The sequence below is a fragment of the Melospiza melodia genome, chromosome 2 (assembly GCF_035770615.1).
Source record: "Melospiza melodia melodia isolate bMelMel2 chromosome 2, bMelMel2.pri, whole genome shotgun sequence".
NCBI lineage: Eukaryota > Metazoa > Chordata > Aves > Passeriformes > Passerellidae > Melospiza > Melospiza melodia.
In genome coordinates, this window is record NC_086195.1 from 28294267 (window position 1) to 28318811 (window position 24545).

A 24545-nucleotide genomic window follows, 5' to 3' on the forward strand; every position below is an offset into this window, starting at 1 on the left:
TTTTCTCAAAGCTGAAGGCTGTCATTTCTCCTAAATCTTACTTGTTGGTGAGAATAAGACTTGTTTTTAAGGAGTGATTTGTGGATGCCACAGTGACTCAGCTGAGGACAAAATAAGGCTAACAGATTTCATGAGGAGTTAAATATAAAACAAACCTAAAATTTTGAAGAGTTAAAAGCTTTTAACAAAACACGTGACAAAAGATTAATATCTGCTTGTGGATCAGAATAAAAAAACATCAATCATGGAGGAGACTGGTCACCTGCTGTGAGCTGGCTGTCCCTCTGATGAAGAGGAGAACCTTTACTGAAAAAAGTAACTAAAGGATACAAATAGAAGGAAATGAGAAATACGTTCGATAAGAAAGGAGCTATTTTATCAGCTTGCAATGTTTGAATTAAACCAAATGCAAGCTGACCTGAGCATGAGAAAAGTATCTGAAAGTGCTCTAAGTAATTATGTGTTAGCAGAAAGTACTGGCATTTTGTTTCATAATGTATTTGAAGTTCTACTTACTGAGCATTAAAAATTAAATGATTTTGCCATTCTAGATATTGTCAGTGTTAATTTCTATTTTGTGTTTTCCCTATTTTGTTCATGTATATCTAGGTTGTATCTTGATTTGCAAAGCAGGTGGAGGATAGTCTTAAACACAGTTGAAGAAACATCAGTTTTCTAGGAAGAGGACTGGGACTGAGACTTGTAAAAGGAGTGCATTTTGAAGTCTTCTCACAGTAGCTAGAGCTGGATGAACCCAACGACCATGCTAGAACAAGTGATATAAGTATATGGGATGGAATGTTCCAAGTTCCTGAAGTGAGAACTTGTCATTAAGTCCTTCAGCACGTGTGTCATATTGGCTAACAAGAATTGTAAGAAAGACTAGTTTATTACTTCAGTAAAAATATCTATTAATCTTATTAGAACAAAGCAAATAAAATCCTTGATCATGTGCAGGATCAGCTTAGGTTAGTTTCTTTTTTTTTTTTTTTTTAAATTTTAATTACTAAATATCAAACCTTTCTAAAGTAAAGGGTGTGGAGGTTTGTTATTTTGGCCAGGGTGTTTATTTGAGGAATTCATATTCTGTAGCATCAAAGGATTTCTTTATTTCAATGGGCTTGGTTGCTTGGGGGATTTTTTTGCTTTTGTTTTTGTTCTTTTTTTTACTGCTTTACTAGTTCATCTTCTTCCTAATCTTCGCAGGCATTCTCTTTTTTGCAGTGTAAGTTCTTTTGGACCTTTATCGGGTTACCTTTTATGAGAATAATAATGGGTTCTTCCAGTCCTTTCCTGTAGGTCATGCTTTCTGGGCCTTTGAGTGCACTTTGCTTTCAGACACTCTAGATGGCTGATATATGTTGTGTGCTGTTCAAGCTGAACAACTCCAGATGGAGCCTCACTGATGTTGGCTAGAGCATGGACTTCTATGTTAGCATATTCCAGAGTGTCATTTTCAATTCTTGATATGTAATCACTATGCACTTGCTGTAGCTTTCAGAACACGCTTTGCTCTCTAACCAGTTATTTGACACTCTTAATGTGTTACTTAGACCTGTTCCTGCTGGCTGCTAGTCTAATTTGGACCCGCTGCAGCTTGAAGGTATTTTTCTGCCTGACTGGGAAAGGTTTGTTAAGTGTAGCTTCACTTGTTTCTTTGTGTATAATGCATTAGTCATCAGCCCCACCAAGATTCAGATGTACAATTCTCCTTTTGACCTCAAGTCTTCTGTTAAATATTTTGGTTATGTGTTTAAGCTGGATGCCACACAGGAGGACTTCAACCTTTCTCACCAGATCAGTTTGTCAGAACTATTGACTCATCTTTTGTGTTTCAAAAGATTTCTAAGATCATCTGGAACTCTTTAACAAACTTTCCAGTAAGATGTTTGAGTTACATTAAGGACTGCTTGTTTCAATCTCTTCTGTGTATTTATACTTATTGCTCTGATACTTAGGGATTTGAATTTATTTAAATGGGGGTGTGAAGCATTTTGTAGTGGTTAGGCAGTAGTGGTGTGTATATGGGTAACTTGAACTACTTGTTTACTCTTACTACTAGTTTTTTGAGGGAGTGGGACTTGAAATGAGATGTCTTCCTCCAGTCCTGCTTTTGAGCCTGGCCTATTTATTGGAAAAATAGTACTTCATTGTCCTGCTTATTCCTTTTAAAGGAGATGGGATTGGAAGACTTGGTGAAACAGAGTTGGAAATATTAATTACAGAAAAACTTCCAGCTGCCTTACTTATTAGTTCAACATATTTTAAAACATCTGAAAGTTTAGTGTCAGCATAAACATGCATGTCTTAATTTGCTGTGTGTTAATATGTATAAATGATTATAATGTTAGAACATGTAAAATGGACATTGATGTTAATATCATCTAAGTCAAAATTCCACACGAAGTTTTAAAGTTCATGGGACTTTGTAAACATTCTTAGTGAGTAGTTTGATTTAAAGTTTTGACCTTATAAAATTGGCTTTCTAAGAGTGTCCTTCCCAACTCCATTTGAATCATGAGGCTAACATTCCTTTTTAACTTCCTCTAGTGTCTTAGCTTGTCCTGCTGCTTGATACTAAAGGTCTGTGGAGCATGGTGGTAAGCAGAGTATGCAGGGGCACAAGTGCTGTCTTACATGGAGATAAACTAGAACAGAAGCACTGGTTCACATGTGAAAATGGCATTCTGAAGTAAGAATGGTGGGTAACAGCCAAGTCTGACTCCAGGGGCAGAGTGTTTCTGATGCTCCAACTCCTGCCTCTATGAGTTGGGCTCGAGCTAATGTTAAACTCTAAGTTGTAACTACTTTTTCTTTGACTTTGTGTTGCATTGGAGTAAAGTGTCTCTTTGAAATCTCTTTCTTTGCTTTCTGTGTTGCAAATGTCAGTCTTGTAGGTAATTTTTTATTGTGGAGCTGAAGAGATTTGCATATGTTGTCATCTTTGACTCCTTTGTGCTAGGATGACAGTTCTTTGTCCAGTATTGCATTACCTGGCCTTTTAACAGGCAGTGTGAGTTCTCTCTCTGAGCTCTGGATGCTATCTTACGAATGGTAGCTGTAGCTTTCCCAACAATTATTTCTGTTCCTTGCTCCCTCTATGTAGATACACATGTTGATGCAGCAACTAGAGGGAGATAACTGAGAGTCTCTTCCATCAGCTGTGGGGAATGAAGGAGCAGAGTACAACAAGCCTCCTGGCTGAATGGTGTGATATCTTGTCAGCTGTACCTTTAGGAGCAGCCAGATGGTGGTTCAGAGTGTTTCAGAATTCTGCAGAACATCCTGTGATAGCACTTAACTGAGAATCCATCAGTCTGGATCTTGATGTTAGTAAAACCCTTCAGCAACAGCTAACTTTTGAGACAGCACTGAAATTGAGACTGACCTCTTCACACAGTTCTTGTTGCCAGTCTCTTTGAATTTTCAGTTGCTCGGAAAAGATACGACTTTGTGCAACTTTATTTTATAATTTTCAACTAGAAGTTATATTCCCCTTTCTATGGTTTTTGTAAGAAGTCAGGCTATAGCCACCTAGAGGAGAGCTGCTTATGCCATAAACTATAAAGTCGACACTGGAACCTCGTTTTGGGCCTTTTGCAGGCATAGGAAGTTAACATTCAGAAGTTAACCATTTGCAAGTGGTGGATTTGCATGCACTACATCATAATGTTTTTAGCTTCCTGTCGGTATTAGGTAAAGTTGATTTAAAAGATAGAATCCCTTGAACTTCAGTAAAATGAAAAAGCAGCCTGAGAGAGCCTGAGAATTTCAGTAGTCTTGGCTTCAGACTATCAAATTGCTATGCATCATTTCACTGAAACTTTTTACATTCAGGTAGGCTTCTCTATGCCTGTTATACTGTGTGCTAAGCATGGAACAAGGTTTTAAGTTGAAGTTTTGAGATGGAAGTAATACATTCCTGGTTTTCTTCTTTAAAAAAATAAGGCAAGCTTTGTACAAAAAAAAAAAAAAGGAACTTGAGCTGAGTCCTGTAAATGCAATGCTTATAGAACCTAATCTTGTGCTGTTCCTGATCTGAGCTCACTTGTCCTCAAAAAACCGATTGACACTCCACTTCAAGCAAGGATTGCGATAAAGCAGATCCTTAGGTGAGAGTAACACTAGGTTATAATACTTTCTCTTTGATTTAAGTGCAGTTTTTTCCTACGTACTTGGTTAGCACTTCTAATTGGAAGCTGGTGTTGAGGCATTTTGTACTACTTAATCTTGAATCTCCTCCATTCCTTGGTTCTGATATTTTTTTGACACAGTAATTTGATCATGCCCTGGTGCTCAAAAGACACACTGACTTCTTCCCAGTCATTTAGGCATATATTTTTATAAAGCCTTAAGTTGAGGTTTCAGCTTGTTTTCTGCAGTGTCTTTGAGTGATTTGTTTTTCCAGTTAAACAAATCTGAAAATGCCACTGGATTTGTGGAGCTGTGCTCATTGCCTGTGTTGCATTGCCTCTTGTGATTGGCTGGGCTAATTCAGAAGGTTAAATAGGGAAGAGAGCAAGTGAGTTTTTGAAGGTAGGGGTCTCTTAGATACCTGATGAGTGCTGACACAGGAGGAGGAGGAGGACTGCAAGAATAAGCTTTCTGATGTCAGCTGAAATTCAACTGGCCAAACAATGCTTAGCCTGACTTTGAGTGTTCTGCTGACATAGCAACTTGCTGTCTGCAAAATGGAATGTTCTTGTTGTTTTGCTCCATTTGTGATTGGGCCTCTTCTGAGTTCCCTGCCACTAGTTTGTGCTAAGGCCATGTATACCCATGAGCTGAATAACTTGCTGATACAGGGGGAAAAATTCATTTTTATGCTCTTCTGTAGTTTGGCTTTGTCTTGTGGAAATAGTTGGCAGGTTATGGAAAATCAGTGGCTAGAAAGGGTCAGTATGGCCACCCTGTCTTGCCAGAAGGGTGCTGTTAAGTGGGTAGCAAAATGCATTGCTTTTATAGTTAGACTTGTGCATGGCTGCTTCATATAGAAAATCTAAATCTGCTGTTATTTATTGCAACAAATAACAATGTGGAAAGTATTCTGTCATTCCAAATCATGAATACTTTGTTGTGTTATGAAGGTTGTTATAATTCCTCAGTATCTTTTTTTCAATTATTAGTAGAAGCTTAATTCAGAATTGATGTTGAAAATATTATCATGGTCAGTATTTGATAGCACCTAGTTCTGTGAGTTTTAATGCTGCAAGTGAGCCTTAGGGATCTTTTTGCTTTGTTTACTCTTTAAACATTCTGTCAAGTTGCATGAGTAGAGTCATTGCCTTGCTGTTTCAGGTAGTATTCTTGACTTTATTGCCAAGCATGGCATTGGATCACTGTGATCAAAAATCAGGTAGTGCATAGGGATTTAGCTGAAATTGAATCATGTTAAAAGTGCTTGAGATGGCAATCTCATCAGGCTCTGTGTGAAACAGTACAATTTTATGTATTCCACGGAAGCAAAAAGGAAAGGGAAGGCACATCTGTAAAAGCTTGGGCAAATATAAAGAAAAAAGAAAGAAAGACAACCTCATGATGCTGTGTTTACCTTGAGAATTTACAAAACATCTTGATTACTAAGAAAGGACAAAGTGTATCCAGAAGTTTTGTTGAGAATGACAGACTTCAATATTGTGAACCTGAGGCAGAAAAGGTCTGATTTCAAGAGGAGGAGGGCCAGGCCTCTTTAAAACAATAAATGCATGTTCTGTGTGCCTGTGTGTCCTAAATTTGGATCAGTTAAGGACCTGAATAGTGTGGTCTTGAAGTGGCTTGTTCTTCAGAACCTTGTGCATTATGAGCCTCTAAATGTGTTATTTTGGGGGAGACATGTAGCTCGTCATTCAATTACAATCTGTGAGCAGAATACTGACTCTTGAGTGGAAGTCTTTATGTCAAAGGAAATACTTATCTTAAGCATCCTGAGCCTTGGAGAGCCCTGAATATCTGCATGTTAATTAGCTTGCTAGTTTGAACTATTAGCTTGATTGCTCTGCAACTACAGCTAGTTAAATAATAACTGGATGGAGATACTGTTCCAAATCAAATATGTGGCATTGGCACGTCAGATTTGAACTATTTCTAGCACTTTAAACATTTTGGAGTCTATATACTGTTTTATGAGCTGTATGTAAGTTCAAGTTAAATAATTTGTGAAGATAAGTTTGTTTGTTTGTTGATTTGGGTTTTTTTGCTCTTTGGAGTCTGACCATGTGTCAGAAGATAAGATAAATGTAAAAATGTAAAATTTGGAGTAGTGATATGTTAGCTTTCTACTTCCCTTGCTGGAGAAGGGGAAGAAAAAAGATCTAACTGATCAACATTCTATACCTGCAAGTGTGTTTATGTCTATAAATATATATGAGTCCTGCTCAGTTCAGTCTGTAAATCTTGAAAATAGCAGCAATGAAAAAGTTTGACTTCTGAAAATACTCATGTAATTCATGTGAGAACACAAAGTTCTCATAGCACAAATGAGCTGTTAGAAGTATTCCTTGGTGGGAAAATTGAGTATTGACTTTTTAAATGTACAATGGTCATCTTTATGTAGCTAAAGCCTCCAATTACTGGAAGCAGAGTTGTCAAAAAAAAAAAAAAAAGTAAAAGGAAGCAAAAGAGCTCATGTGTTCAGTTACCGGGATATTTTTTCAGTTTAGTTTGTTACCTTCTGCAGAAGTGTGAACGGTTTTTGTAAGTTCACTTTTTTGTGGTTGTTCTGTACTAAGCTGTTTGGTGTTATATACAACTAATCACTATGATAAATTATAGGTTAAGATTCAGTAGATTTAGTGTTGCAGAAAGCAGATTCCTGAATGAAAGTGTTTTTCTTTGCTTAAATTACATTACAGAATATTTATATCCTATGCATTCTGAAATTCATTTCACAAATGTAACTTGTGAATTTATTTATAAGGTAGAAAGCAATAATCAAATACTTATGAGGGAACATTCCACCTTATGTTTAAATGTAGCAATGGGCAAGTGGAGCTGAATTTTGGACAGAACTCTGCATTCCAGTTTGCAAATAGCTGCCCTCTTTCCAGTGTCTGTCACAATAATGTATTAGATAAAAGGCATGAGGAGAATAGACAGAATGTTCTTGCACTACTTGTCATGGCAGATAGTCTCTATTTGAAACATGTTATGGGGTTTTTTAACTTTTCTTATTATTTTTGTCTCTTCACCAGCCCCACTTAGCTACTGATGTATCAACAATATTGGTCTGAATTTCTGGCTTAGTTTGACTCATTTGTGTAGCTTAAGGTGTTCATACTATTGATGTTAGTCACTGGTTTTATACTGAAGAAATCCATAGCTAAATCACTTTTTTGGGTGACTTCATTGACTGAGAAATAGTTTGAACGATGAAAAAATCAACCAATGGGAAGGAGAAAGCTTTTAACAATGGATTTGTAGATAAAGACTTTTAAGGACTGATTTCCTGAATGCATGGCTTGCTTTTTGTATGAGTTTGGTGAGTGAAAAGGCAGCTAGCTCATGTCTCAAGATGGATGACTTCTTCATGCTTATGAGCATGGGGCTAATAAAATTTATACTTGACTTTTGCTTCATCAGTGAGCTTCTTCAGTTACAGCTTGAGTACTGACTTGGTATCTGAAGAGAGAATCAGAGCATTTGAAATAGCTCTGTTAGAATCTGAGCTCAGAAAAAGGAAATACACTGTGGACTAAGACTTTAGTTCTTTTTCATCAGGTCAGTTTGCTCCAAGAGAACTAATGAGTCAAGTTGCTGGACCATCTGTTGACAAAAGAAGTTGTGAACCTATGGTATACTGAACTGCTTTGTCCTAGCGGATTTCCTTTTTTGAAAGGAGGGTGGTGTAAAATGCTGACCTTAGAATGTAGTTGCAACTGTGGAAGACATTTTAGGTATTAAGCAGAAATATGTTGAATCCTAAGCAAGCACTTGCCTATGCCTACTCTTGCATATTTACTGTCTGAGACAAGGTCTTGTGTGAAGACACACCACTGCACTGAAGCAGAAGGATTGCATATGTATGATGGTAAATGTCTTCATTAGGAGGTAGGGTAGGAGAGCTCAAGTTGAGGTCTTTGAGTGACTGCCACTGTAAACATGGAGTGGTTTGTGGGATTTTGATAGGGGCTTTTTTGTTTGTTTTTTTTAATTGTTGCTTTGCTGTTTAAGTATTTACTGGTATGGTAAGTGCTAGAAGTTTCACTTATTTCTACTTATAAAAGATATGACTTCATAAAGATTATTGAAGGAGAAACATGTAAGTGCAGTAGTTAACATAAGTTTTTGCTTGATGCTCTAGATCAGTAATCAGACTGCTAAAAAGTACCATGTCTTGTGGTTTTGGTAAATCTGAATTCACAGAATGTTCATATCCAGTTAAATTCCCAAAAGACTGTTACCCAGTTACACAATTGTCACGTTGTTTTTATATGAAGTTGTGTATTAGTGGTAGTATCCTCTGAAAAATTATTGATCTGTGCCTAGGTTTGATGTTTTTGCTTGAAATGTGTTTCTGTAGTATTCCAACACTGTTGTGAATCAGTTAATCAGAAAAAAAGCAGGAATTCCCTTCTATAAAGGTAAGCTAATTATGGAAGAAGGCTTACTGTGAAAACCAAGCAACATGTCTTTCTTGTGTAGCAGCTAACACTTGCTTTGTTTTTAGGTGCCTTAGCTGGACCGGTTGTTGATCCACATGTGACAGCAGTTTGGGGGAAGAAGGTTGCACTGAAATGCGTAATTGATGTAAATGAAACAATAACACAAGTTTCCTGGGAGAAGATAGATGGTAAAAGTTCACAGACTATTGCTGTTCATCACCCTGAATATGGAATATCTGTTCAAGGAGAATACCAAGGAAGAGTGGCATTTAAAAACTACTCACTTACTGATGCAACAATCATCTTAAAAAATGTAAGCTTTTCTGATGCAGGAGAATATGTTTGCAAGGCAGTTACATTCCCACTTGGAAATACACAGTCATCAACAACTGTAACAGTATTAGGTAAGCCAGCTTTTTTTTGAAAGCAAAATTCTGCAAATAACTTACAAATAAGTTGAATTTTACCATTTAACCTAAAGAAAATGCAAAATATGTGTTTGCTGGGCTTTCGTTACAGGTGTACAATTTTTACTAATGTCATAGAGGAGACTTCTTTTGGTTCTTGCTTCTTTAGAACTTGTTATTTGACTGTCTAGTTATTAAAAATAAATAATGAGTTCCTATTTAGGCATTATGCTGAAAACAAACATTCAGTTTGTATTAGCAGTGTTTTAGAGCTTTGACAGACAATGCTGATACCAGGGACTTTTGTCTATGTGCTGGGAAGCTGCTGAACTTGGGTTTAGCTACCGCCTTGGCTAAATTCCCTCAGTTAGTAGTGGGTAATCACCGGTCTTCAGAAAAAGCAGGTATTTCTAAACCTTGTTGATAACTGTTTGTCTCAGTGAAATAGTCCATCATCTGTAATGAGGTCAGAGAGCTCCCAGTGAGGGTCGATGTCCCGTGCCTGGAAACATTTGGATGGGACTTTGCAGCAGCCTGGTGTAGTTGAAGATTCCCCTGCTTATTGCAAGGGGATTGGACTGGATGACCTTCAAAAAGTCCCTTCTAATGCAATTCTATGATTTTATAAATATGCTGCTATCACGATAATTTAGTATAGCTGCTTAGGTCTGGTGATGCAAACTGTTCTTTGCACAACGTAAATGTAAAGCAAAACTGTCTTAGATGACTGCTGGGAGTTGTGGAAAGAAAGAGTCAATTTAAGCTCTTGACTGTTTGTGGATAGTCATAATGTGAAACTTTGATAGACTTGAGGGTTTGTTTACACTAATTTTCTCCATCTTGTTGAGGGCTGAGTATTGCTGTCATAAGGAATTAGTGCTGAAGTGCAAGTAACTCAGGTGTTACTGCAGTGTGAGGTAAAATTATTACCCTGAAACTTGAAAGCCTGTTATTAAGTTGCCCTCTCCTTACAAGAGTGTTCTTCTTGTACTGGTGTAAGGTACTTCTGTATCTCTTAGCCCAGGAGTAAAATGATATTTTCTGTAGCTGAGATGGTTGTGAATGACTATTTCTGTAAGCAGGTGTGCTTTTTAGGATCATCTCTTGGTCTTTGATACCAGCTTTTCATAGTAGTAGAATATTCAATGGGATTAATCAGAGGGCTGTAGCGCCGTATGTAAACTGGTTTTCACCACAAGGTGGGGCAAAATAAATGCATTAAAGCAACTGGCTTAATCCAATTTGAAACCAGTAACTTCACCAAAATTCTGTGTGATGCACAAAGCATGTGGTCTTATGGTTCTCTTTTTCACCTGACTTCCATCAGTACTGCAAGTGGCTATGTGTGTGGTTATTGAAGCAGTCTCTTCATTTCAGGTTTCAGCTATCATGCTTTACCAGTAAGCTGTGGGAATTTGTTACTACCTCCCCTCACCTTTTCTAGTCAGTTCCTCTTTCTAAGATTGGGTTTTTTTTCAGGTAACATTAGTTATTGTGTCCATTTTGCACTCATAATATCAGGTTTCTGGAGGAACTTGGAAAGCACATGTATGTTTCATGTGCTTATTATTCTACATTTGGAAGAGTAAAAGGACCACAACTTGTTTCATTGAATATATGTTATGAAAAATTGCATTTGAAATAAGCAAAGAAGCATTAGTCAGGCATCCAGTGGTTCTGATCATAGCTTTTTTCATTTTTGATGTAGATGATTGCCAATTGCTGTAAGTCTCTCAGGACTCTCTAAATGGCAAAACCCAGCTGTTATTTGCAAAGATGCTTTTCCATCCTAGTTACCAGCGGCTTTGCTTGCATGTACCACTAGGTAGCTAACCCTCTGTTGGACTTAAATTCTATGGCCTCAGCTGTGTGTTTTCTGTCCTTTTAGAAACTCTTTGCTACACTGACTTGTAGGCTTAAACTGTCAAAATACTGGGGAAGTAATGATGTTCAGAATATGTTTGTAAATTAATAAATTGTGAACTTTGCTGGCCTGAACTCAGCAATTCCAAGCTCATCAGAATCTTAAGGCATGCAATTGCTGTAATTTAAATCTTGATGTAACTTAAAATAATCTTCAATGATACATTGGCTGCATTCTCCCACTGGTACAAAAAACTCTTCCTTAAGTAAGGGAAAAAGTTCCTGTCCTAAGACTGAGGCTGTTTCCAGTTGAAGTAGGACTGCCTTTTTTCCTAGTCCCTGTCTGTTCTTATTCAGCGAAGAATTTGTTTCCTTCCCCTGTGTAGTGGACATACTTAGTCATGTACTAGATGCTTTTACACTATAAAGTGGACACACTGAAGGCAAATGGAAGAAAGAAATAGCTGCAAGATATGCCCTATGTTTTGCCACAGCGCACATCACTTAAGACCATATTTAAAACTTCTTGTGTGCCCCAAGTTTAACAGATGAGCCATGTTTGGTGACTTTGCCCACTCCCAGTTTGCTTTGTTTAGTGCTTCGTGTCATCTTAAGGAAATGCACTGTAAAAGAAGAGGTTAAGACAGTAGAAATACGAAAATGCTTTTAGAATTAAACAGATATATTGAACTTTTCTGAAACTTTGATTTGCCAAACTTACCTTGTTAAACTTTGCAAAAAATGGCAAATAATTTTTGTGTCAAGCTGTTGGTTTCCCCAAGATCCCATGATGCTGACCAAATGAGGCAAACTGGTGTCTCAGGGCAGAAGAAAGGGCTTGTGGCTGGGTAGCTTGCAGAGCTGATATAATTTTTATGTGATTAACTTGAGTGCTACCCATGACTACTTAAAATACTTGGTTTGGTTTAACTCTGTCTTGCTAAGTTGGATTTCTTATCATGGGTATTGATCAAGTAGGTCTTGTTCCTCTGCAGCCTAGCTCTTACTGATGCTACAAGTGAGGAATGAATTGTACAAAGGAGTGTCAAAGGCATAGGTCATGAATTAGATCCTAGACACTCTAATGCAGAAAGTCTTCCAATTAGGAATTAAAAGATTGTGCATGTCAGGCAGTATAGATATTGGGTACTACAGAATACTCAGAAGAAAGAAGAAGTATCAAGTAGATGGCAAATTAGCGAACTTACTGGCCTTAAAACAAAGAGGCAAACTGCCTCCCCCCCAAACTATTAAAACAAGAAAACCCTAATAAGTTAATCATTAAGTATTAATTAGCATACAGGATAAAGTACACAGAAAGATAAAGCTCCTGGTTTTGAGGTGAGAGAAAATAAAAACTTGAAATAGTGTTTTGGAAAGAAGTTAATGAAGTGCATGTCAGATGTGATGAAGAAAATGACAATTTCCAGTGTCATGCTATTGCCAAGGAATCAATGAATTTAATGTTGGGACGAAATAATCCTGTGTGTTGTAATCATGCCAACATCATCCAGACCTGTGCCCAGTGTGCTCAGTTTTAAAACCAACAGAAGCAATTGAAAAAGGCTTATGAAGTACAGGAAAACCAAGAAGCAGCTTTTTGGCCGCGAAACTTGATGCAGTAAGATTTAATGCTCATGTCTGGATGCTGTATTCTGTTCATTTTCTGTAAAAAAGTATAAGGACCAGAGCAGCAAGAGATTTCTGGTATGCCTATGTTGAATGTAAGGTGAAGGTTGAATAAGCTGGGTTAAATTAGGTGGTGGTCATGAGTCTGTAAAAGTGCAAGCATAGATGGGCAAATTAGTTGAGACCTTTTGAACAACTGCCCATGTATCTTCCATGCTTCAGCCATCCTGTCTTTAATACTCAAGTATAGTTCACGCCATAATGTTGCTCTCACACTGTGGAAGTAGGTCTTGCTTTTGCATCTTAGGGGATTGATGGCTCCTTTTTCCACACAAAGCATTGTCCTCACTATCTTTTTAATTTGGCCTAAATAGAGCATAAGGTTTCTACTGAGTGAGTGTAGCAGCTTCTCTAATGTTCTCCCAGCTGCCTCTTGTGGCCTCCACCACCACTGTGGGCAGAGAAAGTCGTTAAAAATCACACTCATGCGGTACAACGAATGGTCCTGGGATAAGAGGACTGCATATAGAAATTACACTTCCACAAAACAAAAAATTAAACCAAAAAGAATGTCAAAACCCTGCTTTGGATAATCTGTTTTCCAAATTGAAAATGGTAAAACTGTTTTGCACTGTGAGAGATGAGATGTCAGTACCCCCTTGTAATTATGGATTCATTAACCAGATACTTCTTAATCCATGACTGAAACATCTAGAAAGGCCATAGAATAAGTATCTGGGCTTCTGCTTGTTTTGTTTCAGTTCTTGGGACAGAGTAGTCCTGAATGATAAACTATAGAAATAAGTATCCTAACAGCTGCTTTCAGTTTTTCAGTATGTGGTTATTTAGTTACCTTGCAGTTGATGTGTCGTACAAGAATCACAATTTATGAGAAGATATGACAATAGAAGCCTAAACATTTCTGATGTATAAAAAAAAACTAAACATGGAAACAGGTAGGACTGGGAATAAGTGTATTTTATGACGCTGAGTAGTTTTGAATAGTTTACCTTTGGTGTCTAGTTGACAAATGTAAAACCAAATATTGCACAATGAACTCAAACTGACAAATCTGTGGTATCATTTGAGAAAGCAGGTGTTTAAAATTTGTCTGTCATGCTGCTTGAAGGCTTCTTTTTCTAAAAGTACAGTATTGAGTAGTCTTCTTTGGGTCTGGACATCTGGACAACAACTTAGATAAGAGTTCTTGTTTACTTACATATCCCTTCACAAAGAGGTGGAGAAAAAATTACACAGTTGCATATTTTGTTTTGAAGAAAAATCAAAGGAATAGAACATATCAAGCTGTTATTTCCAGCTGAAATTATTTGAGTCTAGAGTTTTGGCATGAAATGCTAATGATAGCTGCTAATTTAATTTATTTTACTATTATGGAAATCTTGGGAAGGGAGAAATACAGCAAAAATTAGAACTTTCATGTATGTAAAATTCTAAATATAAATTTGGGTTTATACTTCTGCATTTTAGTAATGCTACAGAAGCTATTGAAGAAATCTCTACCACTGATTTTGGGAGGACAAGGCAGTAGAGTTCGTGTTAAATCAGGAAAACCAAATTGTGGGTCAAATAACAAAGCTATGTTATGTCAAGTTCTTCATACTAGGTTTTAAAGGCTTGTTTGGCAGATGAGACAATGCTTCATGTGTACATCAGCTCAGATATGCAAGCTTACTGCACAAAGCTCTAGCTGTTGCTGGTGTTGCAGAGCAGGGAATCAGATTTTGAAAGAAGCTGTATTAAAAATACTTCAGATCTAGAAGAGTGAGTGTGCAACTTGGTAGAAAATAACCTGCTATTGGCTTATTTTCAGTAGGGTTACTAACAAATCTCACAGGGTGGTCATTCAGAGAAGCAAAGTAGAATAATTTGCTCTTGGTATCTGCCCAAACAATCCTTCAGTTTCCTAACAACTTGTATTCTTCAACCATTTCTATGCATAGAACAGAAGATACGTTTTTTGTAAGGTTATCCATTTAATAGTTGCCTTTTCTTTTAGTATAATTGAGCAAATGATAAACCAACTTGTTCAGACATGAACAGTGTTAGACTGAGCAGAAAACAGTCAAAAACTGATCCTGGCACTAAATGGGCTGAAGCTGAAAAAATTTATCTTTGGAAGGTATAGGTAGTTGGAGAACTTGCCAGGTATGGTACTTTGCTCTGTTCTCTTACAAGATGTGTCTGTGGGTCAGCTTCAATTTATTGGAAAGAAATTCCATGAACTAACTTTTTTCCTTCTGATACTGAAAGGCACAGAACTTGCAAGACTTATCTCTGCTTTGTGATTAGTGAGGGCTGATCCACTGAGGTGGATTCTGAAGCATTGTGGTGAGTAGCAATGACCTTCCTTCAGAGGACTTCAGTAGCCAGATTAGAGCAAGAGACCAGGATTGTGGAACAGGCTAGTACGCTACTGCAAGCCTGTCCCTTACAGAACTGGTGACACAAATGGGCCATTCTAAAACAGCCCAGCCATGGTTTGTATCTGAAGCACCAGGTAGTTTTTCTGACTTGGGCTGCAGCTGGTGGGTGGCTTGTACAGGGCCAAAACAGATTTGCTAAACCAAAAGGAAATTTTTTGGAAGCTTTTTAGTCTATAGCCCTCAGCAGTAGACTCGTCCGTGAAGAGCTCAACTTCCTTTTAGAAAGAATTGTGTTCCCCAAGTTTTTAAAATTTTGGGGTGAGCAGTGGCTTTATGAGGAGGTCACTTCCTTCCACATGCAAATTACTTTAGTCTTAGTATTGAGTTCCATGTAGGCAAAATATATATATAGGCAGAAATTTTATTTTTATATAAAACAATGAATTTTATTTTTATTGTATTTTGTTACTGAAATTTTATTTCCATATAGCTTACTTTGTATATTAAAAACTTAGATAAATTTCATGTACAATTGCATATTTCTGTGTACTTATTAATCCTTTATTCAGTGTGTAGTTTGTATATATAATAAAGATGCAGCTTGGAAATAATTTCTATAACAGTGATCAAGAAAAGCTTAAACTCCTAATGTTAGAACACTGAAGTAGATTTCAAGTGACACAAACTGACAGTACAGGTAGTGTCAGCAGGCCAAAGCCTTGTGGAACTAATATCTCTTGAGATATGCGTAGTCTTCTAAGATGTCTGATTAACATGAGCATTTGCAAGCGGATTACATCTTGTTTAACTTAAGTAGTGACACTTTCAAAGATGTGGAATTCTTGTTTAAATCTCCTTTTTTTCCCCCTCCTTAGTTGAACCTGTTGTGAGCTTAAAGAAAGGACCAAACCCTCTAATAGATGGTGCAAATAGGACAGTAGCAGCCACTTGTACAGCAGCCACTGGAAAACCTGCTGCGCAGATTGACTGGGAAGGAGGCCTTGGTGAAATGGAATCCACCTCTACTTTGTTTCCAAATGAAACAGTGACAGTTGTAAGCCACTATGTGATTGTCCCAACACGATTTGCTAGAGGAAGACACATAACTTGTGTTGTGAGGCACCCCACCTTTGAAAAGGAGATGCGATACACTTACGTGTTGGACATACAGTGTAAGTATTCTGTGAGGTAATTACTCCTGGTTTGTATCTTGCAACTTCCCCCTTAATCAGTGTTCCACGGGAAAGAGATGAGCACTTTCTGCTTCAGGAAAATGGAAACTGTATAGAAAAGCTGCAGTAAGAGGCAGGTCAGACAGGAGTAAAAGCCTAGGGTCTCTGTATGGAAAATAAAGTCATGAAGTTAGAATACTGTTACATTTCTACTGTTTTGGATATTGAATCATGGATATACATGAGGGTTGATACAAAAGCTGTTTATAGTGTCTTACAATTTCAGCAGTATTAAAAATGCTAATGGAAATTCATGTATGAGATGCTAAGTTGAAAATAGGTCTTAAGTTACTTTCGGATTATTCACCAAGCTTTGTCCACTCTAACTAGCACAAGGAAACAAGAACATAATAATATAATTCAAACCTGCACCGGGCTTCTTTAAAAAATTTATGGCTTTTAAAAGATGTGAATACAAAACAAAGTGGCTTACAGTGTTGCTTAGTTAAGACAAGTAAGCTTTAGGCATGCGGTCCCTTTTTGTTAGACAGTACATATGTGAACAAAACCAGCTATTTTCGTGTTGGTCCTTTGGTGGCCTGTCTTGGCTGTGTGCTGCTTTAAAGTTCCTAAATCACAGAAGTCTGTCAGTTCAAGTAGAACAAATGTAGCGGCTGGGAAAAGTAGACTTGGCTGTTTTGATTTGATTAGAATTTCATTTTGGCTTGGTTTTGTTCTGTTTGGTAAAGAATCACTTATTTTGGCATAAAATAGTGATTAACACTGCTTTATTTTATTGGTCTTGAAATAAAGTTCTAGATTGGAGGGTCATTGATACAGAAATAAAACTGAAGAGGATTTGTATTGTCTCAAACAGTGAATAAAATAATTGTTTCCTGTTGAAAGTGAAGTGACGGTGCAAGTTGGTCTTCAATATTTTCATCTGAGATTAGTGTTAATGCATGTTTCAGAATTTCTAACAAGGTTGTATAGTAAGGTACGCAGCAACAAGCGAGAAGCAGCATGTGCTCTTCAGTCTTCCCTAACACTTATTAGCTTTTGCAACTGTTTCTCCATTTTGGCTCCAGAGTTTATCCCAAATCATACTAGCTTGTCTGTTCCTTGGCTTTTAAGTATTTTTCCAACACCTCTCTGAAATCACCTCCTGGCTTTTTAAAGCCATAACATAATTCTGTATTTTGATGTCAATGGATAATTTAATCTTTACAGTTGGCATCTGTGAACTTTTTGTTGATTTCTTAATTATCCAGTTTCTCCCAAGGTTGTTTCTGGTCCTTTGCTGTATCTTGTTAGTGAGGAGTAGTTCTAAGTTACCATTCCTCCTTCCCAAAAACATGAAACTGATTCTTTTTTTCTGAAGTCCTCTTACTTCTCCGGGTGCTGTGTGGTTGCTGAAAACACACTGGGAAAGTTGCACTGATTAAAACTTTTGTTCACTGCTGCATATTAATATTGTAGCTTGGAACTGTATCATGCTCTCTGTGTATTTTGGTGGTGGTCTTCAAATTAAAAACAAAAAGGCAACCAGCAACTAAAGCACACAACAAAAAAAAAACCACAGGAGAAAAGTACCTGTCTGTTCTAACAATCTTACACATGATTCACTTTTAATGTAAAAATTGTGATTGTTCATAGATGATTTTTTTTTGTCAGATACCCCAGAAGTTTCAGTAACTGGGTATGATGGAAACTGGTTCATTGGAAGAGGAAATGTTCAGCTCAAATGTAATGCCGATGCAAATCCATTACCTATGGAATTCATGTGGACCAGGTAAATATTTATGAAAAGGGACTTGGCACATGATTCAAGTGGTATAATCACTTTGCTTACAGTAAATGCATGTTTTGAAAACAAAGAATATGTGACTTGTATTGGTCATATTGGTTTTATCCAGCTTTTTAAAAGGGGAGTACAAGATGTGTGTTTGTATGAATACAGGTGATATCTTGTAAATTTATGTGCCTAAACAGTTTGTCATTACTCTCAGGGTAAAGTGTCTTTAGTTACTCAAGGTATACTGAGCTTTCTGTGTTACAGCATGTAGAGCAAAGACCGATAACTCTAATAAGCATCCAACTATTATTTACATATGCCTCTAATGAAAAAATTTAAAAGCTTATGTATCATCCACATTTCATGAATCTGTGGACTACCATCCCAGGCTTAGCTCAAAATCACTGTGATGAGAAATTTCAGCGCATAAAAATTCCTGTGTTTAAAAAAAGCCCCCAACAGCTATTCCATTTGCTTCTTCAGATGCACTAGGTTCTTAGTTCTCTCATTTGAATTTGAAACATACGTAAGAATTAATCAATACTACAAATGTTCACAATTCTAGAAGAAATGAAGCTATTTAAATACAGTTAAAGCCATTTGAGCTTCAGAGATCATTGCTAGACTTCCTAAACTTAAAATGGAAGAAACTTTTACAGGAAATCTAAATTTTCTGGAATAAACCTGGTATGCCTTTCTGAGCACCAACAAAACCCATCCAAAAATCTAGTACTAGTGAATAAGAAAGTTCATGTGTAGGGGGGAAATCCATGTAAAAGAAGGGTAGCTTGAGCTTGGAGAAGTGCTGTGTTGAACTGTGTACTGTTTGACTGGTATCAGATTACAATAGGTTGTAGAACTACCTTACCAAGGAGATTTGTCCCTTGGAATCCAAGATGGCATTGTATTTACTGGGATAGTGAGATTTTCATGGTTAGTAATATTTTTAAATGTTGCATGTATGAGAACTTTATTTGGATAGAGCTTTCAAACCACTTGACTGTTTTTATAACATTTCTTGAAATAAGTACTTCTGGTACTGTGAATTATGAAGTATGTGACTGATGACTTTTATCAGCAATTCTGGGCAATAAACACAGCAAAGGACTAAGGATCTTGTCTTGAACTACATTTTCTGAAGATTGTATTTAGTGTTAACTGTCAAGTGTTTGTTTCTTTTCCTTTGAGTACCTGTTTTAAAGTGATGGTTGCCTTTTTGTTCAATACTACTTTAAAGAAAATCACACTTTCTAAATGCTTTCAAGATATTGTCATCTAGTGATCTAGTCTGAATATTGATTTAGGCCTGCTTGGCCGTTAATAGGTACTTAGATAAATCAAAATGGATTTCAATAGCATGGAATTACAGATGTTTAATGGACAGTTGGCAACTCTGTTAGAATAGTTCCAGGGCCTTTGTCCTTCCCTTTTTCTCCTGCGTTTATGCAGTTGTTACTGCAATCTCAGACAGAATTGTACAGGGAAATGATAGATTTAGAAAAGTCAATTGATAAAAAATAATTATTCAGCCAGTTGTTTCCCCAGGTGTATTGCCAAGTACCACATTCCATTTCAGTGCTGTAATTTAGACAGAAGAGTGATGGGAGGTAAGAAAACACAGTTCAGGAGAGGAGAAAGTGTTGGAATTCTTGCTCAGAAGTTCTAGTCAAAATGTCCTCCAAATTAAGAATGTATGGACAGAAATATCTACTGGATGCAAATGAACAGGCAGCTAATCCGGACAGCAGAAGTGCTTCTTAGACTGTTAGTTTTCAGAGCTTGGGTTGTCTTGTTCCTCCAAGTCCTTTTGAGATGTTGTTTGCTTAGCTGTAGAAGTGTTGATTTTAGACAGCTTGCTAGTTCCAGCAGATCTGACATTTAAAGGATTTTGCCCAGAAATTAAATACTGAGTAAACCTTCAGGTGTACACTGAGAATATTGAAGGGAAGCCCACTGGAAGTGTCAGAGCACAGTGAAAAATTCATTCTAGAGATTATTGGCAATATTATTTTAAACTCCTTCTGTTTAAACTAGTTATAAATATACACATTTGAAATATAACTGTTCTTTTAGGTTGGATGGACAGTGGCCTGAAGGATTGTTGGCTGTTAACAATACTCTGCAATTCAGCAGCCCTTTGACTTATAACTACACTGGGACTTATATCTGTAAGGTCACTAATGCTCTTGGTCAGAAAAGTGATCAGAAGACTATCTACATATTAGGTAAGTTTTACTTCTTAGCAAAGACAGTATGTTAACTTGGAATATTTTTTTGTCAGTGATCAAATGAGCAAACTGAAGAGCCAGTTATTGCATGAAATATAGGAAAAATATATTCTTTTTGTGTGAAAAACCATTGAAAGTGTGGATTTAAAAGCTACAGCACATATTGGGATTAAACTGACTCTTGAATAGGAACATATAGTGGAAATTCTTATGGCTAAGGTGCTTCTGAGATGATTATTTTCTCTGGGTAATTTTACTTTTTGTGCGGTGTTAACCTGTGTTTGACAAGACACATTGACTGCAATAAGTAGTACCTTGTCTTTAATAAATTGAGAAAACAGATGTTAGTGGAAGGAAAACAATTATGTTTAGAAAAGCTAAACATGCTCTTTTAAGGAAGTTAGAGTTATGTTCTGAATTGTGTCCATTTTATACCAGTTACTTGTGTCATTTTCTCAGGGTGCAGATACCCAGTAATCATCAAGTTAAATACCTCATGCAGAACTCTTGCTGATCTACTTAGTACCATGTAGAGAATTTGTGTGTCTGTGTAGCACTACTGCTGCTGGAACACACATCCTTGCAGCATTAACACAATGTGATTAATGTTTTACTGTGACACCTTTTATGTGAAAGAGCACTATGACTTACAGTAAGCATGAATACTTCTATACACATGTGGAAAAGCTGTTCAGATTTCCATAAGGGATTAAGTAAATTAGCTTGATGAATAAATGCTAATATTATAGGGTTTCGAAGGAAGATAATAGACATGAAAATTAGAACTTCATTATGTTGTATTGTGTTGCTGCTTTCCAGTAAGTTCTTGACATTAGTTATTTCATTAAGTAAATTAAGTCAAAGCACATGTTGGCCCATTAGAGAATGCAGAGATGGTGGATACAAACATAGATGACTTCTTTGTTAAAACTCCATATGAACACTTGAGTTAAAATGAGAATATAAGACTAAAACTGTAAGTACAAAATGTTTGAAACCGTATCAGTCAGAATTCACTTTTGACAGTTCTCTGTATCTTTAGAATGAATGATAATGTTGAAGTCAGTCACTGTAGGCCACTGTGGAAAGCTACTAAGTTCTAACTGTGTAGTCAATGAGCTAGTTAACTGGAAACTTCTAAATAGTTTGAGACAGTTGAATTACTTGTAAACTACTTAATACCTAGAATTTTATATAATTTAAAAGATTTCAAGTGCTGCCAATTGTTATGAAAGTTATTTCTGTGAGAGTTACTTTTGGATGTTTTGTTTCTAAGGCTGCTTCTACGGAGAAGACTTCATGGCTGCATAGCAGTCTCAAAACAAGTACAAAAACTGGCACATTGTAAGAAATATCAATTCAAAAAATTAGAAAATCATCATTAAATGGGGTAAAATGTTTGACTCAAATATAACTTTCAAATACACTTGCTCAAAAAATAACAGTGCAGTTTATAGCTCTGTTCTCAGCCTTATTCTAAGGAATGGGGAAAAGTTTTTTTCAAGTCCGCTCTTCAAGTTGTCAGTTCTGTAAATGTTATGTGATCTAAATAGACCTCATGCTTTTTACCGTGACTGTCATGCATGAAAATTAAAGGTTGTCATTCCAATTATGTTTTCAACTAACAGACTAAAACAGGTCAACCAGGAAATCCTAGATAATATTTTCTAAAATGAATCAAGTTTTTAAAAAGCAGGGTAGGCATACAGGCTAGTTGGGCTGTGGTGATGGTTTGTGTTCTAGCCTAATGCAAATCTTACAGAGTTTAAAACAGCTCAGTGCAGAGATAGTTAAGCTGCAGCAGTTGGCGTTTGCTGTGAATTGATGGACGCTGTTTGTGTGCTGCTTTTCAGCTGTGCTCAGCAACTTGGTTTTACTGTAGCAATTTAACTGCAATTAGCAAACCTTAGCTGTTTTCAGGGAGCAACAAAACTGAGCCTCACTTATTGTGCAGTCTATACAGTGTCATGGTTCTGCCAGGTAAGTCCACCTGTAACAATAAAGGTTTTAGCTCTCAGTAAATTTCAGTCTTTAAAAGTGTTATGTTGATCATGCTGACAAAATTATTAAAAGCACTGTGTATAAATTTTTTGTATATAGGAGATTTGATAAAAAAAGGAGAGGTGAAGCAATTATTGGTGTAACACCTGTATTGTTCTCAGAAACAAATACTAAGTACGTTCTATTGTAACTCTTGAAAATAACTTTACAAAGTGATTGGTTCCTTAATTGAAAAGCCCTTAAATGATGCAGGATGGGCAAGTGACCAATAATCAATTTACTTACCACCTGTAATATTTGACTTAACTCACCAGGTATCTATTAATAGTATACATGGCAGTGATGTACTGTAGAGCAATAAGCTGAAATAATAAATTAGCTTATTTTTCTGTCTTTGCTCTTAGCCACTGCATAAAACTTGGTATAAAATGTGAACTGAAACTTGGAAGTTAACAGACAAAGCTGTATGATCACACCATCTTTCAAATTTTAATTATGAAGCTGTCAAAAAGGATTTATGAAGTTAATGTTTTTGAACAGTCACCATGCTCGTAGTTGTTAAGCTTTTTAACTGCTAGAAAAAAATACCTATTAAGTTGAAATGTGTTGTAGGTTTGGAATATAGCTGAGCAAAAGATTGGTTTTGGTCCTGATATTCATTGTTAAAGTCAAAGCTACATTTTTAATAAGTTCTGTTGTGATCCTAAATCTTGTTAATATTCTTGAAGTGAAATACAGAAATGAAAGAGAAGTAGTTGACAGGAACTAAATAGTATCTTCAGCTTCCAGCTTCAGGAGATTCTACATCATTATAGGAATAGAGAAATACTCAAATAGTTTTTGAAGTGTGGTACTTATTTTTATATGGCATTTAAGGCCTAGTCATTTTTGCAATTTTTATTAATTCAATGATGTAAAGCTAAACTTTTTCCATAGTTGTCCAGCAAAAGCAAGTCATGCTCCTAGTGGAGTTCAAGCATTGAAGTAAGTTTTCTAAAACATGCTGTCAATTTGATATATAAAGCTCTTCCTTGTACAATATTGATTTACTCAGTTTTCTTACACAAGGAATTGAATTTTGTTTTCTTGACTCTTTCACCTTCATACTGTATACTGAGGCTTTCCCTTTCTCCCCTTGCAAGGGAGAGGTGACCTGTGAGGCTTGCATTAAGGTTGGAACATACTTCTTCTGTCATGACAGCCTTTGGAAGAGATTACTTTTGTTAAAAGTAAAGCCAGCCTTTGTTAGGCAGCAATCCTAGAAAGGTGTATTTTGTAAGCACAAGGGGTCACCTTCTTGTAGAGTGGACATTGTGAGGATTAACATAGCAGAGACTGATAGTTGGTTTTAGGTTTTGCTGCTTCATATATAAACCTCTGTTCTGAGAGCACCTTGTGAATACGGGCACTCTCTTATTTTCTAAATTACATATTGGTGGGATGTTGACAAACTGCTCTTTAGCAAAGGGCTTTTACTCCCTGGTCTAGTAGGCTTTGAATTTTCAGTGGTCTTCCTGAATAGTCTTCCATGCTGGAGGTTACAATAATAATAAGTTTCTCTTGAGTCCCAAAAAAATACCAAAGTCTTTTATCTGATGCATGAAAATCCCAGCTAGAAAGCACAAAAGCACACTGAACTTTGAAAGTGGATGATTGATGAGAGAAACTGTTGACAGCAATATTAGTATTATGCTGCCAAAATAGAGGTGGGGGAGCACACACTGAAAAGAATCCTAAGGAAAATGTTTAGCTGCAGTGTGAAACCTTTGTAGGCAAGACACTGTGGGGAGACTGTTATGCAGTATCCTCACTGACTACTTGACATTAGAGTAGCAGTGGCTGGAGAAAGAAAGAATCATAAATTTCCAAATCATTTGCTCTCAGACTTTGAGTCTTCCTCCATGGAAAGCTGACTTTCCTGCTGTCATAAAGGAGTTGCTACATAAGCTTTTCAGCAGTTGAATGAGCTGATTTTTAAGACCTAACTGCACCGAATTATTATTCAATTTTTAAGTACTTAACATCTAAGGATGATTTAGCAAGAACAGCAAGTCAAGACACGTATGTATCTGTGCAAACATACAGAGGCAGGTCCTTGCCACTCAGTAAAATGGTGTATGCAAAGAGAGTTCTTGTAATTTGTTCAAAGCCAACTCACTTGTGGATTAGATGTAATTGATAGCAGATCCTTGTCTTGTAGGAGGCAAAAAAAGGGGACATTTGCATCTTGAATTGTGTGGGATTGTTTTTTGCAAATAGAGAGAACTATTTCTGGCCACTCTGTTGTGGCTTTTGGAACCAGACAGACTTTGACTGTCTATGTTAACACACAGCAAGTCTCCAAGGAACCTTTTTTCCCAAAACTTTGTTTCTGTAATATGACAAATTCTAACCCAAATAAATTATGACAGCATTGAATTATCTTACCTGTTGTAGAACTGGTCACTTTACCTCTCAAATACTTCA

General features: G+C 36.7%; 1 protein-coding gene across 6 annotated transcripts in view; it reads left to right on the plus strand.

The window, feature by feature from the left end:
• Positions 1 to 24545, plus strand: part of NECTIN3 (nectin cell adhesion molecule 3) — a 60710-nt gene that overhangs the window by 15079 nt on the left and 21086 nt on the right. For all 6 annotated transcript variants that reach the window (XR_010026658.1, XM_063148213.1, XM_063148214.1 and 3 more), the window contains exons 2-5: positions 8666 to 9004; positions 15759 to 16055; positions 17730 to 17847; positions 19924 to 20075. Coding sequence is in view for 5 of the 6 variants with exons in the window: in XM_063148213.1 (XP_063004283.1) it covers positions 8666 to 9004; positions 15759 to 16055; positions 17730 to 17847; positions 19924 to 20075 (906 nt within the window). In the remaining variant the exon portion in view is untranslated. The remainder of the gene's footprint in view (positions 1 to 8665; positions 9005 to 15758; positions 16056 to 17729; positions 17848 to 19923; positions 20076 to 24545) is intronic.